The sequence below is a fragment of the Hippopotamus amphibius genome, chromosome 2, assembly GCF_030028045.1.
Source record: "Hippopotamus amphibius kiboko isolate mHipAmp2 chromosome 2, mHipAmp2.hap2, whole genome shotgun sequence".
In the NCBI taxonomy this organism is placed as follows: Eukaryota; Metazoa; Chordata; class Mammalia; order Artiodactyla; family Hippopotamidae; genus Hippopotamus; species Hippopotamus amphibius.
In genome coordinates, this window is record NC_080187.1 from 8,092,320 (window position 1) to 8,109,279 (window position 16,960).

The window sequence follows — 16,960 nt, forward strand, 5'->3', positions numbered from 1 at the left end:
ACAGAAGGTGGAACCCTCATTTTCTCCACACACAGATGGTCGGTAACTTGGGGGCACAGAGTAGGGCGTGAGCACTGTGACTGATGTGGGGGAATGGGGTGGGAGAGGATGCTCGAGCTGAAGCCTGACACTTAGTAGCTGTCACCAGGTGGGCAAGAGGACAAGCCCAGGACCTTTGAGCAGGGTTGCAGGGGCCCAAGCGGGGCAGGCAGGGAGAGGCTGAGAAGTTGACTCCAGAGGGGCCTGAATGCCTGGCTAAAAACCATTTTTTGTTTTTTTTGTTTTTTTTTTTGAGAACCTTTGACTTGTTCTTGCCTTCTGAGATGGCCCACACTCTGTCTGTGAAGTGTGTGTCTCCCAAGGGCGTTCTCATCTTTTGAGAAGGACTGCATTCTGTCTGTGGAATGTGTATCTGTCTAAAGAAATCCATATCTTACATAAGAAAAAAAAAAAAAAGACAAAACCTTTGACTTTATCCAGAGGGTGATGGAGAAGCACGGAAGGCCTTTTGTTAATAACATCCTTATAATTATATATTATTAAATTATAAAATAAATCTATCATATTATAAAAACCAAACAATATCCCAGAATATTCATTAAAATAAAATTTCCCCCCAAACCCTCTCCTGAGTTGAAAGCCTCTGGTAACAGTTTAGTGTGTCCTTCAAGATTCTTTGCTGTGCTCACGTAAATAAACCTATTTTTCTTGACAAAAATAAGCTCACCCTTTACATACTGTTCTGTGCTCGCTTTGCCACGATGGGGTGGACATCTCCCACCTCGGCACACACGGTTCCAGCATCCTTCTCAGCAGCTGGACAGCATCTCATTGTTGACGCTTCCCTTCATTCCACAAATATGTATTTATTTAACCCTATTGGGTACTGGTCATTGCCCCGGATGCCGAGGATGGAGCAAGGCACAAAACACAGTACTTTCCCTCAAGACCTCTCGCTTCCCACGCCAGACATCAAGCTGCTTCCAATGTTTTCGTATAATATGTAATGATGCAGGGCCATCTTGCACATGTAACTTTGTATGCATGTGTGAGTATTGCTATTGGGTAACTTACTTTAAATGGACTTGTATACATTGACTTTTCTCTTTAATTAATTTATTTACTTTGTTTATTGGCTGCTTTGGGTCTTCGTTGCTGCACACAGGCTTTCTCTCGTTTCGGCGCAAGCGGGGACTACTCTTCATTGTGGTGCACAGGCTTCTCAGTGTGGTGGCTTCTCTTGCTGTGAAGCACGGGCTCTAGGTGTGTGGGCAGTTGCGGCACACGGGCTCAACAGTTCTGGTGCACGGGCTTGGTTGCTCTGCAGCATATGGAATCTTCCCAGAGCAGGGCTTGAACCCGTGTCCCCTACACTGGCAGGCGGATTCTTAACCACTGTACCACCTAGGAAGTCCCACACAATTTACTTTTTTTTTTAATAAATTTATTTATTTATTTTATTGGCTGTGTTGGGTCTTTTTTGCTGTGCATGGGCTTTCTTTCTAGTTGTGGTGAGTGGGGGCTACTCTTTGTTGTGGTGCGTGGGCTTCTCATTGCCATGGCTTCTCTTGTTGCGGAGCACGGGCTCTAGGTGCATGGTCTTCAGTAGCTGCAGCACATGGGCTCAACAGTTGTGGCTCACGGGTTCTAAAGCGCAGGCTCCATAGTTGTGGCGCACGGGCTTAGTTGCTCCATGGCATGTGGAATCTTCCTGGAGCAGGGATCGAACCAGTGTTCCCCGCATTGGCAGGCAGATTCTCAACCACTGCGCCACCTAGGAAGCCCCACACACAATTGACTTTTGATAGTTATTGGCAACACCGAGGAGTTTTAAAGTAGGAGGTGACAAGGAGGTTAAATCCACAGTCATCCATCCACGCATCTATCCATTCATATACACACACATACATCATGTATATACGCATCAATCTATGCATCCATCCCTTGGACAACCATTTACTGAGTGTCTATCATGTGGCCGGCCATGAACTGGATGTGGGGATACCATGGGTGAGGTCTCTGACCCTGTGAAGCTCATGCTGTAACAAGAGAGAAGAAAATAGCATCACAAGAGTTTGTCCAGGGCCAGATAAGGGTAAAGATTCTCTAAGGGTACCCCACTTCCTTCAGCTGTGATTCTGTTCTACAGGCTCACGTCCCACGCAGCTCCCCCATTCCCCTCTACTCCTTCCCCACTCCTATTCCAGTGCTTATACTCACTTACCTCCTGACTTGGAGACCCTGGTGGCATTCAGTCAAATTCAAAATCCTGGGAATATTCAAAAAGTTCTAGTGGGTAACTATGATCGTTGCTCAACAGGTGTTCCCTCTCTCTCCCCATTGTTCTGGCTCCACCTTGGTCTGAGCCACCAGTTTTCTGCTTGAATGGCTGTAACAGCCTCCTCACCTGTCTGCCTGCCTCTGTTCTTGCCAGCTGACCATCAATCCACTCTCCAAAGAGCGGAAAGAACCGAAAGAACTTTCAAACTGGAAAGAACTTTCAGAATGGTATTTTGGATATTGTCACCCCCTGCTTACATCCTCCAGTGGCGTCCTTTGGGGCTTAGAATAAAGTCTAAACTCCCAGGCCCATAGGGCCCACGTGAGCTGGCTCCGGCCTGACTCCATGCCTCTTGGCCTCTCGCTCCTCCCTCCCTGCATTCCCCTCCGGGCACACAGAGTCCTGGAAACAAGCCAACTCCTGCCTCTGCTCCCAGAGCTTCCTGTGCTTGGGGCCCCCTTGTTATGCAGGTCTGGGCTGAGATAAGGCCTCACAGAGGCCTACCTTGATCACCCCGTCTAAATCAGGACCCCCAATCCGATCATCCTCTCTCATATTCTCCTGGGATTCCTTCTCCAGACCACTTACTTGTCTGAATTATCTTGTTAGGTACTGGTTTCCTTCTATGTCCGGTCAGGACTCAGGGAGGAAGGACGGGCTATGCTTGGGAATTTGGGGGGCTGGAGAAGTGAGCAAGTGCCAGCCTGGAGCTCCCTGCTGGCCACTTGCTCAGATCCCTGGGTCCCTCCAGGCCTGAGCCTTTTGCAGGTGCAGTCTCTTGAAGTCCCCACAACATTCTGCAAAGATTGATATTCTTATTCCCAACATACAGATGAAGAAACTGTGGCTCAGAGATGGGAATGTTTAGGGTGTTTCCAAGATTTCTTCCTATGCATGTAAAACTACACCCAAAGTGTGTGTGACACAGGTGGTCAATGTTGTGTCAGCCAGATTTCGGACCCAGTTCTGTTGGCTGCGGGACAAGCAGCCCTGGCCAGACCATACTGAATGCCGTCTTTGTTTGGAGCCCCTGAGCCTTGGTGTTTCGAACCAAGCCCATACTACCAACATGCAGCAGAGCCCGGACCCTAACCCAGGTTTGTCTCACCCCAAATGCGGCATCCTGTCCTGGCACCTAGCTCTCTCCCGTCTCCAGGACCCATCTGGGAAATGAGGGAAGGGAAACTTCCTGGGTTCCCAGCCCAGAGGCTGCAGAGAGATAAATACCCCACCCGAGCTAAGCCTGGCAGCCAAGGTCCACCCTGCTTCCTTTTGGGGTTACTCAGGGTCACAGCAGAGAAGTCAGCCAGGCCTTGGGATATCCTTGGCTGGCTCCCTTCTCTGAAATCTGCTCCTGGGGTCAGGTAGCCACAGGCCTTTCCCCTGTGGAGCAGGTCCAGCCAGGATTAGTGAGAAGAACCCCACCCCCACCCCCACAGTGTGAGCAGCACAGCTTAGCACTCTAGAGCCTGTGCTCCAGGGTCAAGACCCTAGTTAAGTAATTTAAATTCTCTAGGTCTCAACATCCCTGGCTGTAAATGGGGATACAAAATAGTACTGGGAGCTGCTATTATCATTTTTCTCCTATCTGGCTGTGTTTTTCAAATTATGGGACAAACTGGAGAGCGGTACAGGTTGCCACACATTTTATGGCTGAGAAGCAGGAAGAAATCAGAAATCTGAGTCCTCGGATACATGTCCCAACCTCACTCATCCCCAAGTCCACTTGATTCTCTCTCGAATGCCTCTCGGACCCCAGTTTTCCAGCAGTGCTGTGGTTCTGCAGCCATCATCTGTGGCCTGGACCACAACAGGCCCCTCACCCGTTTCCCATCTTCTCTCTTCCACACTGTCTATAGTCAAAGCAGAGTTTCCTCTAACAAAAAGCAAATCTGTCTGTGTCACTCTTCTGCTCAAAACGTGTGTGTGGCTCCCCTCCTTACTCTGGTCTACAAGACTCTGCAAGATCCAGCCATTACAGGCCTTCCAGCCATACCTCCCCCTACCTCTCCCAAAGAGCCACAGTGCAGGATCATGGAGGTACTTCCGCCTTTCTGTGGGCATCGCACTCTCTGGCTGCCAGGCCTCTTGAGGCTCCCTCTGCCTGGACCCTGCCTGACTCTGGGTACACATCCTGCCAGTGGCTTGGATGACTCTGTGAGGCCTTGTCTCTGAGTCCACCTGATTTTGAGCCTGGCGAGGTTGGAGACGACAGGCCCACTAGGCTCACTCCCAAAACTGAGCCTGGCTCAGAGCTGATTGCCCCTAAACATTTGGGGACTGAATCAATGAACTGCAATACGTCGAAGGCCTGGGACATAAAAAGCTCCCGAAATGGTCTCTGCGTCCAGGGCAGTTACCGCAGTCAGGGAGACCAGCCATAGCTAGGTCAGAAGCTAATCAACAACAAAAGGCTTAGATAGCAGCTTGGGACGGGAGAAGCTGGTTCCATCGCAGGTTGCGTGATGAACTGCTTCAATTCACCCCTTGGCGAAGCCTTTGCAGGTACTTCCCTCCTCGATGCTGAGAACTAGGGATTCGAAGCCAAAGACCTGCCTGGTCTAGTTCCGGCCACCTCTGTGGGTGTGTTTTCTGTAAAATGGGACTACCTTCCGGGCCTGAGCTAGTGGTCAGCGAACTCAAGTCTGGGAGGACACTGGAGGGTCACTTCAGCCACAGTACTCATATCGTTTCTTCTCTTCATTGTTTCTCTTTTTCTTTTGCTCGCGCCCCTCTCCTTGCATGCATGCCTGCCTGCCTGGCGGCCCGGGTTTCCCGCCCACTGTCTTCCCAGGGCCCCTCTCCCTTTCCCTCCGCTCCGCCCTGACCGAGGAGGCGGGCCCAGAGAGGCAACGCACCAATCCGAGCGCCTCGAGCTGCCCCGGCCTCCCGCGAGTCCCGCCCCACGCCGCCGCTCGCCAATCGCGCTCCGCGCCCGCCCCGCCGGGCCGCCCAATCGTGGGCGGGCTGAGCTCCGGCGCCCCGCCCCTCCCGCGCTCTGTGGCCGCTCCGCGGGAGGCCGCGCTGGGCCTCCGCATTCTCCGAGCGGCGCCGCGCAGCGTTGGGCGGGCGGCGGCGTCGGGAGCGCAGGCGGTGGCGCGGCTGCTCGCGGGGTGCTGGCCAGAGGCGGCGGGTGAGGAGGGCGCCACCGGCCGGCCGGAAGGGCGCCTCAGCTCCGCCGGGGCCCGCGGCGCGGGACCCCAGACCGAGGAGGAGGCGGCGCCGCTGCTGCCTGGAGCCCGGCCCGGTGCCCGCCGGGAGGGGGCCGTGGCCGGACGTTCCCGGCCCGGAGCGTCGCCGACGCGCCTCCCGGAGAGGCCCCCAGAGCTCCCGGCCGCCCCCTGGAGGTGCCCTCAGCCTCCCGGGACTCACCTGCGCTGCTGCCTGGCACCCGGGTGCGGGGGCGCGGGCGCGGCGTGGGCACCTCCCCCGGCCGCCAGCGGGGCGGGGGCGGGGCCGCCTTCGGCCTCACCGGGCCGCCCGTCGGTTTCATTCTCACCCGTACGCCCGCCGCGCCCGGTCGAGCGGCGTGAGCTCTCCGGGGCCCGCGGCTCGGGATGCTGTCCGCCGGCGCGGCCCCTCGCGTGCCGCCCGCCATCCCTGCCTCTGGCGCCTGGGCCGTGCCCCAGTGTTTCCATGCCGGTGCAGCCCCCGGCCGCTCCGAACCCTTCCCAGCCCCAGCTCCTCGAGGGTGAAGCCAGCCGGCCTGCGAACTGGACTGGTCGTTCAGAGCTGGGCCCTCCGGACTCAGATCCCAGCTGGGCGGGATCCGGCTCTGGTGTTTTGAGGAGGGGGTGTGGTGTAGGGAAAGGAATCCTGGGGATTTCTGGCGCCCCCCCTTTCTGTGGCCTTCGGGGCTTCAGACTCAGGGAACTCGCTCATGGCTTTCTTGATGAAGAAGAAGAAATTCAAATTCCAAACCACTTTCACCCTGGAGGAGCTGACTGCGGTCCCCTTCGTGAACGGGGTCCTCTTCTGCAAGGTCCGGCTGCTGGATGGCGGGGATTTTGTCAGCTTGTCGTCAAGGTAGGAGCTGGGGCAGTCCTGCCTGGGGTGTGCGGGGGTGGGGTGGGGTGGGGGGGATGATGATGAGCGAGATCTCACCACTTGGCAGGTGTGGAAGTGCCCTTTGGGGCCCAGAGAGTCCTGGAGATTGTGTGTGTCTGGGACAGGTTTGCACAAGGCAGGACTGAGTGATCTGGGAGGTCTGGGCCTGAGGAAGCCGGCAGGGTGCTGGGCACCCATCTGAGGTGACCAGCCGGACACCTGGGGGGTTCTGTTCTTTCAGCTCCTTCTTAGGCCATTGCACACAGCCCACAGTAGGCCCATTCTGCAGACTTGTATGAAGAGCCCGGTGGGGTTTGGCCTGGAAGGGCTGAGAAGGGGAGGCATGTACCAGGGTATCTTACACCCAGCTGGCCATTCGGGGTGTCATATGATTTAGAGCCCAGGCCAGCCACAGGTTCCCTGGCACTCTGTGGCGCCTGGGAAGGTCCAGCCCCAGGCACTCCTGGTCTGGCTGGAGGGTGGTGGCTGGATTTTGGCCTGCCCGGCCCCCTCTGAGTGACTGTCCTCTTCTGGCTGGAACTGGGCTGCTTTGCATTGCAAATGCCCTTGTCAGGGAGGTTGCTGCCCTCGCCCTCTCTGAAAGAAAGAGGCTTGGTCAAGTTTAGTTTTGTGTTCTTCCCCAGCCTGCAGGTCCAGCTGCCCAGCTCATTGCTGGGGGCAGCTGGGTTCCCAAGCTGCGCCCATGGCCTGGGCCCACTGGGGGTCACATAGTCCTGGAGTGTAACAGATGGGAGTTTGAGTCCTAGCTCGGCCCCTTTCTGGGCCCAATACAGGTCTGTCTGTCAGAGCTGTGAAGAAGTTTCAGCAGACAGAATGCAGTGCAGGGCCTGGCCCAGTGCCTGTGGCCTGCTGGTTCCCTTCCTTGGTCTGTCCCTTTGCTGCTCAGGCCTCCTTGTGGGCCCAGTTAGCTGGAGCTGCCTCACACTTCTGAGATGGGGGGACCTGTTACAGATGGAGAAACTGAGGCCCAGAAAGAGAAAGTAAGTGGCTTGCCAGGGACCTCGCAGGAGGCAGTTGTCAACTGAACTTGACCTGTTTGGAGACCTGTTGGGTGAATCTGGTGGTCGAATGTTCTGCTGGGAGTGGTGACAGGAGGCATACAGCCTAACCCAGATTTAGGAATCTCTGGTGTGGGACAGGGTGGGGTGCCTTTTCTGTGCACTTGGGCCCCGCTCAGGCTGGGAGCTTCTTATCTGAGGAATTCAGGCAAGGGCTGCCCTTTGCTGTGGGGGTGGGAGGCTGTCCTCGTTGCCTGGGAAGCCTGTGATCCCTCGGCCACCCACAGAGCAGCCCAACCTTTCTGGGAAAGGGCTGTGCTCAAAGCTGGGGCCTGGAGTTGGCCACTCACTGGGGCAAGGGACCTAACCTCTCTGATTCCAAGAACCAGCAATTATTGGTGCTTTGCACCCTATTTTGCTAGCACCTCTCACTTAACCCCCTAACTATGCCATGGAGCAGAGTGGAGATTGGGTGGGGGGGTGTGTAAGATTATTATTCCTATTTTATAGAGTTGGAAACTGAAGCCCAGAAAGGGAGCCATTTCCCTGCGTTAATACAATAGAGCCCAGATTCAAACTCAGGATGTGCTTTTAGCTACTACCCTGTTCTGCCTTTTTTTTAAATTTATTTTTATAATTTTTATTATCCGTGATGCAATTTATTTTTTATTTATATCTTATTTTATTTACTTATTTATTTACTTATTTATTTATTTTTTTATGGCTGTGCTGGGTCTTCGTTGCTGTGCGCAGGCTTTCTCTAGTTTTGGCAAGCAGGGGCTATTCTTTGTTGCGGTGCTCGGGCTTCTCAGTGTGGTGGCTTCTCTTGTTGTGGAGCACAGGCTCTAGGCGATCGGGCTTCAGTAGCTGCAGCACGTGGGCTCAGTAGTTGTGGCACTCGAGCCCTAGAGTGCTTGGGCTTCAGTAGTTGCAGTGTGTAGCCTGTTCTGCCTTTGAGCCTTAGTTTCTTCTTCAGTGAAATGGGAGAAGTCGTATACACCTTGCCACAGGGATTGGGTAATGTATATATATGTCACGTTTGGCCAGGCAAATTTTTGCAGCAGCTGTGGTTACTATGGTAGAGGGGCCCAGGCCCTAGCCCCTCCTAGGTCTTGGGGGAACCAGCTGGAGTCAGCAGGGGGCCTACATCTGAGCTGAGAGTGGAGGGCAGAGTCTTGGATCCTCCTGAGGAATTAGTATGCAGCCCCTGGTTGAGGTCTCAGCTGGCTTCCCAGGCCTTGGGGCCACTGTCACCCTACCTGTCAGCCTTTCCATTGCCCTAAACCTGCCCCCTCATCCGGGAAAGTCTGGAAAGTTCCTGGTCTCAGCCCACAGCGTCTGGATTTCACCTCTCTCTCCCCTTCTTCCCTCTTGGCAAGGGGCCATGGAGTCCCTGAACTCAGCTGAGCTTAAACAGCCTTTCCCAACCCTGGTCCTGGATGAAACCTGAGTGGCATGAGGAGGGAAGAGCTGACGTTGAACCCCAAACAACTGGGCACTTAGTAGAGTCTGGGTACCTGTTTGCTGCTGGGCAAGTGTGGCTGGAGGGAACAGACACGTTGGGACTTGAGGCTGCTTTAGAGCTGCTTTGGCTTTTGCCCAGGAGATGGGGGTTCCTGGCTTCCTACGCTTCCAGTCCCATCCCAGGCACCTTGGTCTGCAGCCTGGGAGACCCCCCCCCCCCACAGGGCACCCCTCCTGAGGGCCAAGGCCCCATTATTTTGGAGTCGAGGTAGGATCAGGAGTAACAAGACCTGCTTAGTTGGTTAGCGTACTGCCCCTAACCCCAGGGGCCCCTGACGTGGCCCAGAGAGTGGGGGTGGTGGTGGCATGGGTGGTGTTTGAGCGAAGCAGGCCCGAGACACCACTCCTGCAGCACCCACCCTCCTAGCTAGAGTGTTTCCCTGTGTGTTGGGTACTATGGCAACAGCTGGGTACACGGCTCTAGCCTGACCCAATTCGAGCAGGTAGAACAGGTGGTATGTGGCACTGTTCCCCAGCCTCATCTTTCTGAGGCCTCCTTATGAACCATAATCCTCACAGCCACCGTGTTCTGTGCCATGTGCCAGGCGCTGTGCTGAGTGTTGTTGCATGTGGTGGTCTGTTAATCCTCTCAGCCATCCAGAGAAGTCACCCGGCTAGAAATGCAATTGGGAAAATAGCCATTTTATCCTTAGGGTTTAAGCTGCCTTTGATTGTGCTCTGTTAGGTGCCAGGGACCTGCTGGGCACCTCGAATTCAGGATCAGCTGAGTCCTTGAACCACCCTGTGAGCTAGTGAGGAAATTGGGGTCAAGAGACCTGAAGTGATGGACCTGTGTCACTCAGCCAGGGAGCGGTGGCGCTGTGATGTAAATGTAGGCAGGTCCGGCTCCAAGGCCCTGCCTTGCCTTGGTGGCAAAGGGCTGGAAGCAGCTACAGCTCCATGTGATGTCCCCAGACCTTTGAAGGAGGTTCCTTTTAGCAGGTTGGGTGGTACAGAGAAATCCAGATTTGGTTCATTTCAAGGCAGTGGGCTAGATCCTGTGAGAGCTGAGGAAAAGGGGCCTCGGGGGCACAGGTGGGGGTGGGGCTGAAGTTATTGCTGTGGACTTGGTGCCAGGCACGGGCTGGCACTGGGGCACAGTGGGCATTTGCCAAGGCCTCTGCCCGGAGGCCTTCCAAGCAGATGCATCCAAATGGCATCTGGAAGGCTTTCCCAGGGGTCCCGGGAGGGATGTGTCCCAGCCAAGTCCGGTGAGTCGGGAAGCAGTGGGCCAGGCTGCGGTCTCCCCAGGGCAGGCTGGGCGCAGGCTTCCAGCCTGGAGCCCATCTGTCTTTCAGGCAGGAGGAATCCCAAACATCCTGAGAGGTCTCTGTGCCCAGCTGACACTGGTCCTGTGGCCTGCCCTGTGCACGTGGCTGGTGGTGGGAGGGCGCGAGAGGGAGGCATTGATTTACCTTACGGCAAGTCCTCTCTAGAGGAGACAGGCAGAGCAAGCCTCCTTGGCCAGTGGATGGGGAAACTGAGGCTGGGGACAGAGAAGTCACTTGTCGAGGGTCACTTCATAGGAGGAGCTAATGGCACAGTTGGGTGTGCTCTGGTTGGCCCTGACCTCTGTCCCCTGTGTCTCAGTACCCCTCTTTGCATGAAGAGGCAGGCTGGACCAGAAAGAGAAGAGGGGCCCCCTGGGGGCTCTTCCTGCTCTGGACGTGGGTACCCGGCTGTCTATGAAGCAGACTGTGTGATTTGAGCAGGCTCCCACCCCATCCTTTCTTCTTTGGCAGCTTTGAATTCTCAACTGTCTGTTCAGTGGGGTTTTTATTTGGGCAACCTTTTGAAAGAGGGCATGCCTGCTCACAGTACAGGTACTGCCTTCCCTCCGCGGGCCTGGCCTTGAGCAGGCCGGGATGGGAGACCTCGAAGGGTTGTTTGGGGGTTGGGGGCGGGGCATGAAGAAGACCTTGGACAGTCAGCTCTGCAGCTGGAGGCCCTGTGCCCGGACCTGGGGGGTCCAGGTCTTTGCCCACACACCATAGACTTGGCTGGGCCTCTGCTTCCCCAAGGCCCTCTCCCCTACTCCTTGGAAAAGGCTGCAGATGCTGCTTGAGTCTGCTGCCCTGGCGAGGCCTGCTGTCACGCACGTCTTAATGTGGAGGGAGGGTGGTGTGGAGATGGACGCACAGTTCTGTTTCTTGGGCCCAACGGGTCAGGGATGTGGAGTTGCAGTGGGACCCTAAGAGGGCATCCACTTCGCTTCACAGATCTGGAGCTCTGGAGACCGAGTGGGGGAGGAGGAGGAGGAGGAGGAGGCGGCCGGCAGGCACGGGTCCCTATTCCACATTTACCGAACACCCTCTTGGTCCTGGGCTTTCAGAGGTGACTGGGACCAGACAGCCCTGCTCCCATGGAGCTGCCCATGGGGTGGGGGCAGTGTGCCTGGGGGCATCACCGAGACTTCAGAGCCAGGCACATGTGGGACAGGTCCTCCCAGGACTGACTGGGGAGACACTTCTGTTCAGTCATCTGTCTGTCTGTTTCACAGGTGTTGAGTGGGCACCCACCCCAGGCTGGACACGGCCCTTGCCCTCATGGAGCTTATGCTGTCAGGATGGGGCACATCACTGTGATAGGGAGGGCTTCCCCAAGGAAGTGACCCTTCACGGGAGCCTTGCAGGCCAAAGGGGAAGCCCTCCCTTTCACAGTGACGTGTCCCATCCTGTGACAGCATAAGCTCCATGAGTTTGGGAAGAGTTCAGGCAGAGGCCCCTGGTTGGCAGGCACTTGGTCAGTGACCTAGGCAAGGGGCTGGTATGGTTGGGGTGTGGAGAAGGGACAGCATGGGGTTGGCTGGAGTGAATGAAGATGGGGGTAGCTGGGCTGGACAGTTCCTGGCTTTAGGGGTCCAGCCGAGGGGCAGGGGGGCAGTGTGCCTGGTTTGCCAATTAGGATGCTGGCTCTTGGCTGCCAACTGGAGAAGATGCAAGGGCGTCTGACGGATACTCAGCAAGCGAAGTTGGAGTTGGCTGCGCTGGTGGGGCTGGCCTGGCTGGGCCATGGCAGGCAGAGGGAGAAGAGTGGGCAGACTGGAGAGAAGGTGGGCAGGTAGAGCGGGCAGGTGGGCTTCCTTGTTCTCAAGATCCAGGGACCACACCTAGCACTCAGTAGGTGCTAGAGGATGAACGTTCAGAGAGTGCACAGTGGTCAAATGTGGCGGGGGTTTGGTTGCCCTGCAGAGTGCTCTAAGAGTCCCTGACAGCATAAGAAACTTCTAGATCAGAAAATCTGGCAACAGTGTAGCGTGGCAGCATCTGGCCCAAGGGGCTTTGTGGCTGCCTGCTCTGGACTCCTCCTGACCCCCTGCGTGCCCTTGGATCCCTGATGGTGGTCTGCCTCCCTCGTTTACTTGGGCCAGCCTGGTTCCTGGGGTCCTTGTAGAAGCTGGGGCCTGAGGAGGCGGGCGCTTGTGGAGAGACGTCCTGCTGGCTGGCCGCCTGCAGAGGCCACCCGTGGCAGCCAGGCCAGCTGCGGGCTCCCTCGGGGTCAGACTCTAATGCTGGTGCCCTTGGTGAGGCCTGAAGCTGTCCAGCCTGTGCCTGGCCTTGGTGTCTGCTCCTTGGGCCCGGCCCTTGCCGCCAGCTGGCCACACCATTGGCAGGTGCCACCCTGGCAACCCCTGCCACCTGCCTGCCAGCCTGGCAGTGGCAGAGCCCTGACCCGAGGTGATCTGGCCCTGCAAAGCCAGGGCTGTTCCGCGAGGCCGTTCCTCACTTGGAGCTCTGTTCTGGGAGCTGCTCTGGCCAGGGGTTCTTAGCAGCAACCGCACTGTGTGTCTGAGGGCCCCGAGTGCCTTTGAACTCTGCTGGCTCAGTACCTGGAAGTCCTGACTTGCGTTCGAGAAGCCCTGCCTGGGCGTCGTGGTAGCTGCTAACGTGTCTGCTCACAGGCCTCGGGAGCCTGGGAGCTCAGTGTGTGGAGTCTGGTGATGGCCGTGTGGTGACCCCAGCCACTTGCCCGCTGCTGGGATGAGCAGTGTGGCACTCATGGCGACCCATATAGATTCATCCTCATCTCATCAGACAGCCACGGAGAGGTCTGAGGCGGGGAGAGACCTCAGATTTGCTTAGACCGAGACCTGGGACTACTGTGGGGTGAGGGCAAGGGCACCTCTCTTCATCATGCACTTGGCCTGGCAAGTGCTTTGGGTTCTGGGGATACCAGACCTGCCCCTGGGGCCTCAGATGTGCCCTGTGACCTGAGGTCTGTCAGCCCTGGGCTGTCTGGCTCTCCGTGAGGTCACACTGTGCCGTTGGTGGCCTTGGTGAGGCCTGAAGCTGCCCAGCCTGTGCCTGGTCTTGGTGTCTGTCTGCTTAGGGCTGTTGTTGCAAACCCTCAGTCTCTGCTCTGAGCTTCTTTTGGTGGCCTGGGCTTGGAACGACTCTCAGTGCAGGCCTGGAACCACCTGCCCCCACCCGCCCAGATGTCAACTGGGAGAGGCCAGCCCGCGGTTGGGAGGAAGGAGCCCCGATGGAGGACTCGCTGCCTGTTTGGTCAGGCTGATATCTTGCCCTCCCACAGGCCTGGCAGGACATTCCCGTTCTCCTCTGCCTCTTGTCGCCTGTTCGACCTTGGGCAAGGGACTCAGTCCCTAAGCCTCAGGGGCTGTTGGTGCCAGCCTCGCAGTGCTCTTGGGAGGACACAGTGAGATAAGGCTTGTCACCTGTCCAGCTTGGCTCCTGGCACGTGGTCGAGGCACTGGACCCACTGCAGCCCGTCCTCCCGTCCCCGGCTGTCGAGGTGGGGGGCTGGATGGCACACCTCATTTGCCCCTCTGTGGCCGCTGAAACTTCCCTGTGGGCCAGGACTGACTGGGGTGCCGTCTCTGTCTCATGATGCTAGGGGTGCTGCCGGGCAGAGGCTACTTCCCGTGGGGTGGGAGCAGGCGAGGAGCACACCTCGTGTCTAAGGAGCTGGGCCTCACGCTGGAGTTCAGGGTCCCCAGTGGGGCCTGTGCACTTTCTTGCCCCTGTTGGCTTGAACCTGCCCTGTCTTGGGGTGCTTGGCTCCGAGCCGGCGAGAGCTGGAGCACTCCCTGGGGTGGGGCTGGGCTAGGGAGTGGGGGGCTTCTGCCTGCAGGAAGGGGCCCTCTGCACAGCCAGTTCTGGGACCCACCCTGGCAGGCAGAAGACCACTCCCACGTGAGGTGAAGGGCAGACTCTGCGAGGGGCCGGGGAGTGGGGGGAACCAGGGTGGGGGTGAAGCCAGGGGCCCTCGGTGGGAGGGAGGCCCCCGGCGCTCCCTGACGTTCACCACACCTTCCTCTTCCAGTTGTTTGCTTCTGCGGTTGCCTTGTCCTTAAGCTCCCTTCTCCCGCTTCTTCACCTGGCTGAACTCCTGCTTAGCCCAAGAGCCACCTCCTCTGGGAGGTCTTCCCTGCCCCAGACTGTGGGCAGGAGTAGCCTCTGTTGCATCTTAGCCCTGGGGCTTCCTGCCGAGGGTTGGCGCTGGCTCAGGGCTGGGACTGTTCTCCCTTGGCCCTGAACCAGCGTGGGCGCTGATGGTGCTGGACCGCGTGCCGGTCACCGCCAGCTGCTTGGGCCCAGCGCCGCCCCACCCTGGTGCCGGAGGTATCAGCGCGTGTCAGGAGCAGCCCTCGCCGCATATCGTGCAGCTGGAAACCGCCTTGGGCTCAGAGGCTGCGATTGAGAGGCCATTGGGGGCACTGGTGGGTTGTGTTGGGTGGACCCTCTGTGTGGAGTGGGGTGCTCCTAGGGGGATGGGGAGGAGGCAGAGGCTGGTGCCTGCCCCGGGCTCTGCAGTTGGACCTTGGCAGCTACTCACTGGCTCTGTGACCATGGCCAACAGCCTTGTCCTCTCAGCCTGGGCCTCCCCCTCCTTCAAGTGGGGTGGGGGTGCCCATGTGGGTGGGAGGGCTACCAAGGTCAGGGCTACCTGCTCAGCACAGGGCCAGGCACCCAGCAGCTGAAACCAGACTAAACCTGCTGAGAGGGGAGGAGGTGCACAGCCCAGTGCTGGGGAGGGCACTGGGGAAGGCAGAGTCTGGGTCCTTTTTGCACGCAAGGTGCCCTCACTTCCCACCACTTCCTCTGTGAGAGGGCTGAGCTCTCTGCAGACATGGGGGCGGCACACCTGCGGCTCCTCCACCCCCAGTCTCTCAGGGACAAGTTCCGGAGCACCTTCTGTGTGGGGGGCCCCTCGCAGCTTCCTGGGGTTACAACCCTGTCCCTGCAGTGCCCTGCCCACCCCAGATGCTAGGCTTGGTCCCAGGGATGAGTAGGTGATTAGGTTGGAGGGGGAGGGAGGAGAAGAGCAGCGCATGGCAGAGCGGGGCAAGGGCAAGAGTGCTGAGCTGAGAAGAGCTAGTGGCCTGGGGGCCTGGAGTCGGGGAGGCCATGGGGAGGGGCTTGGACTTCTCTGAGTGGCAATCCACAGAAGGGTGTGAATCAGAGTTGTATTTTAGAACCCCCAAGGGCAGCCATGGGGGTGGTCCCTTGGGACTCCAGGTTGCAGGAGGGGAGGTGGCTGTCAGCTGAGAGGAGCGGTTTCCTACCTCTGTCACCATGGAATGATTAAAAACAAAACTCGCCTGCTACGCAGCAGCCGTTGTTACTCACAACAAGGACAGTGTCGCAAACAACATCGAGGGAAGGAAGCCAGACATCAGAGCATGCTGTGCAATGCCGTTTATGTAAAGTTCAAACGCATTCAGATTAAAAAAACCCATCCTGATACGAATCAGGATGATGTTGTCTTTGTTGGGGTGGCGGTCATGTCTGGAGGGGACTTCCGGGACCTGTTAAGTCCTGCCTCTAGGAGGCTGCTTACACAGGCCTGCTCGGAGAGCCTGCCAGCCGTGCTCTGATGTGTGCACGTGTCTGTGTGAGAAGGGCCTTGAGAGGCCCGCACCTTTGGTCGTGCTGGGCGCCTGAGAACCTGGAGGAGGTCCTCCGGTCTTTCCAGGGTCTTTCTGGTGGGGCAGCCTGAACCATCCCTACCTGATAAGCGTTAGTTACGAGCCACAGCTCATCTTCACAGCTGCCAACAGTCTTCTCTGGCTGGGGATTTTCCGTCTTTTTTTTTTTTTTTTTTTAAATATTGTTTATTTGGTTGTACCGGGTCTTATTTGCAGCGTGTGGGATCTTTAGTTGCGGCATGTGGGATCTAGTTCCCTGACCAGGGATCAAACTCAGGCCCCCTGCATTGGGAGCTCGGAGTCTTAGCCACTGAACCATGAGGGATGTCCCTGGGGATTTTCCTTCTGCCTCTTGCAAGCCCTGGCAGGGGCTGCTGGGTGTGGGGCTTGGTGCTTCAGAAGGAAGGCTGGCTCCTGAGGCTGCCAGACCACCAGATCTCTCTGAGCCTTGCTTTCCTCTTCTGTGAAATGGGGTGATGAGCTCCTTCTTGGTGCTCGGATTTAGGGGGTTATCCCCTGTTATGTACCCAGCAAAGCCCCCTGCACAAAGTCAGTGCTCAGGAAAGGCTGGCAGTGGTTGGTATTAATCTAGGGCAATTGTTGGAGGGGATCCAGGGTGGGAGCAGGAAGGAAAGGTTCACCTTCCTCCCTCTCTCCCCGTGATTGTTTCTCGTCTCTCTTCCTGTGGTTTACCCATTCAGCAGACATTTGTGCTTCGAGCCAGGCTGCTGCCCCGGCCCTGCACTGGGCACTGGGCCCAGCAATGGCCGAGACAACCTGGGGCCCGTGAGCCAGGGGAGACCATGAGACACATCAGCTCTCCAAGAAGTGCTGAGCGCGGTCGGGGTGGAGAGACATCAGCCACTCCTGCCTGCTCTGGCCCTGACCGCGGTCTTTGGGGATGGGCCTTTGACTGGGTGCTCTCCCTGAATGCAAGAGAAGGCCTGACCCAGGGCTCTAGCACCTCCTAAGGGTTTCCCGTCACCTAAAGAGGAATCACAAGGACCTGGGTGAGAAAGGCCATGCCCCTTTTGGATGCAGACAAGACCAAGGCCCAGGCTTGTTCTAGATGTATCCCCACGTCCCACTCAGGCCTGGGTCGTAGTAAGTGCTCATTTAATGTGTGTGGACCGAGTGACTGTCAGGGCAGCGATTGGCCCAGGGTCAGTCCATGAGTCTGCAGGAGTCCAGGTGTCTGGG

At 57.3% G+C, this 16,960-nt stretch overlaps 2 protein-coding genes across 5 annotated transcripts in view; one reads left to right on the top strand and one right to left on the bottom strand.

The window, feature by feature from the left end:
- Nucleotides 1–1,455: 1,455 nt before the first annotated feature.
- LOC130846082 (collagen alpha chain-like) lies at nt 1,456–5,919 on the bottom strand. 4 transcript variants are annotated; one of them, XM_057724089.1, is made up of 4 exons: nt 5,654–5,919; nt 2,225–2,269; nt 2,025–2,039; nt 1,456–1,774 (listed from the first exon to the last, which is right to left on the bottom strand). In XM_057724089.1, the coding sequence occupies exons 1-4, from the start codon at nt 5,917–5,919 to the stop codon at nt 1,759–1,761; spliced, it is 342 nt and encodes a 113-aa protein (XP_057580072.1). In that variant the 3' UTR covers nt 1,456–1,758. The 4 variants fall into 4 exon arrangements, with proteins under 4 accessions (XP_057580072.1, XP_057580071.1, XP_057580074.1 ...); XM_057724088.1 differs by having other exon boundaries at nt 1,909–2,039; XM_057724091.1 differs by lacking the exon at nt 2,025–2,039.
- The window catches only part of EEIG1 (estrogen-induced osteoclastogenesis regulator 1), a 36,406-nt gene continuing 24,735 nt past the window's right edge, over nt 5,290–16,960 (top strand). Inside the window, exon 1 of the mRNA XM_057724086.1 lies at nt 5,290–6,307. Within this exon, the coding sequence (XP_057580069.1) occupies nt 6,162–6,307 (146 nt within the window). The 5' untranslated portion in view covers nt 5,290–6,161. The remainder of the gene's footprint in view (nt 6,308–16,960) is intronic.